Genomic DNA, 5317 nt, shown 5'->3' with positions numbered 1-5317 from the left:
ATGTTAAGGAACTTCCTCACGATGTGACATGAGTATAATAATATACCTTTTTGAATTTCAACTACCAATGTGTTATCTAAATCCAGAATTTTTAAATTTTTAAAAAGAGATTGCGGTTCTATTCCCGTTGCTGAAATTACAAGTGGTAAAATCGAAATTTTTTCTAAGCACCAAAGATTTCTCATAGCAACGGACAGCTCTAAATATTTATTAATTTTTGTGTTATATGTCTGTTATATTATGTGAATTTGGAACAGCTATATCTAAAAGATATGCTTGCTTTTGTTGTTTATTTAAAATTATAATGTCTGGTCTGTTATGCTTAATATGAATGTCAGTTAAAATTGTTCTATCAAAATATAACTTGTAACTGTCATTTTCCAAACAACTTTCTGGTGTATAATTATAATGTTGTTGTGTATTCTTTAATAAATTGAATTTAACAGCTAAATTCATGTGTATAATTTTAGCGAATATATCGTGACGTTTTTTATATTCGCTTTGAGCCAAAACGGTGCAAGAAGAAATAATGTGTTCAATTGTTTCCCCTTCAGTTCCGCAAATCCTACATTTATCAATTATCGATTGTATACCGCATATGTGTTTTTTATAATTTCTTGTATTTATAACACGATCTTGTATTGCAAATATAAAACCCTCCGTCTCAGGGTGAATATTTGATTTCTTAAGCCATGCATGTTATTATTCATGGCAAAAAAGTAAACACTTATTACTAATGAGGTTATGTGTGTCTGTGGACTGTCAAAGAGAATGCAGCAAAAAAACGTCCGATTTAGCGACTGTGGGAAGTTTCTCTTTTGGAAGAATCTCCAACTTCTAGAAGATTGCAAATAAACGCACCCCTTATGTCCAACTAACCCCATTTTTGATTTATGTCATTCTTGTCATCGTGACAGCCATCATCAAAATTAAAACTGGGGAAAGAAGCGTGCACCAGAGAGATGTGCTACCACAAATCAGTTATGGTGGTGCGTCATGATCTGTAAATTACGAAAAGGGTGAAGAAAACCCTTGCTTCTCGGTGCCGAGGCGTTAATTTAGTTTTTCTTGCTGCCACATGATTACGCAAGTCACTCGTCTTTATTCGTCGCCGAGCAGTTCTAACGGACCCTGGAAAATTTGTAACTCCGACGGCTTCAACGGCGTTAGTGAAGGGACTATCCCGAACTACATTTATAACTGCTTCGTCCTGTTCACCGGAAGATATTCGGGGCCTTCCAGAACCTGGACGCCGTTCCACAGTACCAAATTGCGTCCAATTGCGAAGAATTGCTTGTACGCCGGTTTTTGAAATACCCAAATGTGCCGCAATTTGTCTACCAGGCATGCCACTGTGGGCAAGAGTTACAATTCTCACTTTGTTAAAGTTAGAAACGGCTGGCATTGTAAATATGTAATAATGTGTCAAATTGAAAAAAAAATCAAATTTAATTGGCACATCAGTCATAATGACAGTAAAGGGTCGCTTGCATTGACTTTTCTGAAGTGTCAAAAATTTGCTGGCCTAAATTTTTTGTCCGCCATAGTATATTTGAAGTGTCAAAAAGTGTCGACCAAAGTTTTTTGGCCGCGATAGTAGGTACGAAACTTTATAGTCCGTCTATGGATATTTTAAAATGACCTTTTGATTCCTTGAGTGGTTTATTGCCCGCTTAACGAGGGTTGTCGTAAAAATAGTGAGTAAGTACCTGCGGATTATTGAGGATGGTTATAGTATTTTTATCTTCGTAAGAAATTTTGGCTTAAGTCATAAATAAACCGAACAAAGACCCTACTTAAAGAAATTTATTGTGATATTTTGGCCGTCATTGTCTGACAATTCAAAAAAAAAAACCAGAATGTGTCGTAAAGACGCACGATAGAAGTGAAACTTTTGTATTACAGGGAAACATTGTAATTATTCTTCAATCACTTTTAAATAGCATATTCACAACAAAATTGTATATTTTAATGAAGAAAATAAATGATAAACAACGATAACACTAAACAATATCGTAACTCATTGTTCATTTTTAAGCCTCCAAATTAAAGAGAGGACATTATCGATATAAATGCCGTGAGTGTGACAAAGACAAAAGTATACACAATTTTAAGGGATGTTTGTATCGTGTCAAACAGATTAACTTACATTTAAGTGAGATGGAAATATTGGCGCAAACGTTGTGCGAGACCCTGCTCCCACTCGGCGGGAATGTATCTAGCGCGTGGCCAAAGCACGCTCCGCCGCTAACTCTTTAAGCGCGGATTTTAAATATTGAAAATTAAAACGCCGACTATACCTGACCTGACCTGACCTGAAAAATGATGTGACAGCGTCCTTATATCGAAAAGAACTATTATTTTGCACGTTTGAACCTGATATCTGGGGCCGCCACAATTTTTGATCACGCGCCGGCGCAGCTGTGCCAGTGCTTTGGCTACGCGCTAAATGCATTCTCGCTCCCACTCGACCCGATAGTGTTCACCCCCACTACTTTTCGTCACACAAAAAGGTTGCCGATCAGAATTTCAAGACCCTCCCATAAAAAGTTTCACTTCAAAAAATTTGTAATCCGTACTTTACTGTCATCATGCATGATTACCGTCTTGATTATGAACGTTATTTTTTGAGTGGTAAATTTCAAAACTCAAAATTATTTTGTCATTTCTACTACACAGAACGTTTACCTCAGGTTATCTATGTACGATTGCTCTAATTTTGTTTATTCATGTCGGATTTTTGGAATATCTGAGCTTCAAACAGTTTAAATTGATTGTCAAAATGACAAGAATCGAAAGTGGGGTTACGATTCCTAAAGGTTTATTTACACTTTACTTGAATGTCAAGAAAGTGACGGCCAAAATTTTTTGGCCGCCATAGTACCTGTCAATCGCTAGGCGGTCTCGGAGAAAAAAATTACCTGGGGTAGTATAGTTTTCCCATTTATAATTTGGTTTTATGGCAGTGCAATTGTAGTTATTAGGGGCTGGGGTTGTGGTTTTGGCAATAGACGTGAAGATATTGTAGCCTGGTCAGACAACAGAGAAGGGACCTTCTTTTACAGTCCTAGGATTTATGGCGGTAGTTGCCCATTGTCGGGGTATTTAACTCCCTGACAACAGGGCTGGTAGTAAAACCAAATTTTGTCGGAGACCGTCTAGTGATTGACAGGCACAATATGACAATAAGTAGGGTTTTTGTTCGGTTTATTTTGGGCTTAAGTCAGAATTCCTTACGAAGATAAAGTCCTCGTCTAGAAATAGTCAATTTTGACTTAAATTGTAAATCATCTTACAATAGGACAGCAAACCGTCTTATAACTTTCATAATACCCTCTAACTTTATTGCCTCTTTGTTGTGCAGTGCCGACTCAAGGAAGAGCAAACATCAGGTAAAGTAACAGCCCCTATTTATTTATGGAATTATTTATGGTAGTTATAAGACGATTTTCTCTCCTATTGTAAAATGATTTACAATTTAAGTCAAAATTGACTATTTTTCGACGAGGACTTTACAAGCACAATACTCACCACTTTTACGACAACCCTCGTTAAGCGGACAATAAACCAATAAAGGAATCAAAAGGTCGTTTTAAAATATCGATAGACGCACTTTACGTAACGCATCAAGCTCAAACTCCGAGAACGAGTCGCTTTGCGTTTGCGTTGCGTATACGTTTGACCAGGTTTGACAGATGTCAAAAATCTTTGTTTAAGAAAAAGCCGGTTATTTGCTGATTCATTTTAGACATCGATTTAAATTTTTGTCTGTTTAAAAATTGTGAAAATCATGTCTTTATTACCTCTGGAATCTAACCCCGATGTAAGTTAATCATTTAGTGCAAAGTTGTTTAATTATTAATTAATTTTGTTTTTTAGGTTATGAATAAGGTAAGTTAAAAGAGAATATTTACTCGATAAATGTTATTAAATATTAACATCTAACCCAATTTCACATTTAGTTCCTTCATTTATTGGGAGTTCCAAATAAATGGAATATTGTTGATGTTTATGGATTAGATGGAGATGCCTTAGCATGGGTTCCTAGACCAGTATTAGCTTTAATCTTATTATTTCCATGCAGCGAAAAGGTGCAGTTTTAAATAACAGCTTACCAAATGACTTGTATGTAATGTTTGCAGTTTTATAAACATGCTGAACAAGAATCCTCTAAATTAAAGGAAGAAGGTCAAGTTGTTGCATCTGATTTATTTTATATGAAGCAGTATGTGTCTAATGCATGTGGAACAATTGCCCTTATACACTGTGTTGCAAATAATGTTGAAAAGTGAGTAAAAACAATTTCAATATTTATGGAACTATATATATAAAAAATCATCATTGTAAAACAGAATTGGACTGCAAGAAGGACCATTCAAAAAAATTTTGGATGATGCAAAAGATTTAACACCTGAAGAGAGAGGTGAAATGCTTCTTAAATCAAAAAATAATGAGGCCCTTAATTTGATTACTGCCCACCAGGAGTTGGCAATGGAAGGGCAAACAGAGGTTTACATGGAACTTAAAGTGTTATTATCATATATAATTGGAATGTGTGCATTTTTACAGGTTAATCCTAATGAGCAAGTTAATCACCACTTTGTTGCGTTGATAGAAAAAGATGGACATTTATATGAGCTGGATGGACGTAAGGAATTTCCAATCAATCATGGACTAACGACACAAGCAACTTTTTTAGAAGTATATTATAATTTTGTTCTTCACAAATTTTTAAATTATTATATTATATATTTCTTAGGATGCAGCAAAAGTGTGCCGTGAATTTATTTCAAGAGATGCTGAAGACGTAAACTTTACTGTGATGGCTTTGACTGCTTCAGATAACTAAATGGAACCAAAAATACCTAAAAGCTTCATGCCATACTCATATTTATATTTTGTTTGTGTTAACATGAACATCAAGTTGACTTTTTGTTATTTATATGGAAGCTTTAAGCTGAAGGAACCAAAAATATGTCACTAGTAACTATCACATGGTGTCAAGTTATATTCCATAGCATGGCTTTCAATGTGCCTTGCTTTTCAATATGATATTTTCACTTTGTCACACAAAATTGTATCTTGTGAACACTAAAATAAAAGCATAAAATGCATTTTTTTTTAATTTTCTAATATTTTAAACAGAATTGTGTTACACTAACGCCAACCTCCACATCAAGAAAGTGAGAGACTGAATATAAACAAATAAACGTTCATTAATTGTATGATCACTAAACAGATATAAGGAAACCAGTATAGTATATAACATTACTAGCAAGGTAAAAGGGTTTTACTGGCGGACAGAAGGATGTGACTG

General features: G+C 34.9%; 1 protein-coding gene across 1 annotated transcript; it reads left to right on the top strand.

Annotated features, from left to right (window-relative positions):
* The first annotated feature begins 3664 nt into the window (after positions 1–3664).
* Positions 3665–5114, top strand: Uch (Ubiquitin carboxyl-terminal hydrolase). Its single transcript, XM_069045615.1, has 7 exons — positions 3665–3823; positions 3880–3891; positions 3963–4091; positions 4143–4288; positions 4353–4509; positions 4570–4701; positions 4760–5114. The coding sequence occupies exons 1-7, from the start codon at positions 3791–3793 to the stop codon at positions 4847–4849; spliced, it is 699 nt and encodes a 232-aa protein (XP_068901716.1). The 5' UTR covers positions 3665–3790; the 3' UTR covers positions 4850–5114.
* Positions 5115–5317: the final 203 nt, after the last annotated feature.

Source organism: Tenebrio molitor, chromosome 1, assembly GCF_963966145.1.
Source record: "Tenebrio molitor chromosome 1, icTenMoli1.1, whole genome shotgun sequence".
NCBI classification, from domain to species: domain Eukaryota; kingdom Metazoa; phylum Arthropoda; class Insecta; order Coleoptera; family Tenebrionidae; genus Tenebrio; species Tenebrio molitor.
This window is presented reverse-complemented; position numbering and strand designations above follow the sequence as displayed.

Excerpts from the sequence above, each read along its gene's own strand:
- Uch (XM_069045615.1), top strand. The coding sequence starts at position 3,791 with ATGTCTTTATTACCTCTGGAATCTAACCCCGAT. Across the intron at positions 4,092-4,142 it reads TATTTCCATGCAGCGAAAAG|TTTTATAAACATGCTGAACA; the intron begins GTGCAGTTTTAA and ends TAATGTTTGCAG. Across the intron at positions 4,702-4,759 it reads CACAAGCAACTTTTTTAGAA|GATGCAGCAAAAGTGTGCCG; the intron begins GTATATTATAAT and ends TATATTTCTTAG.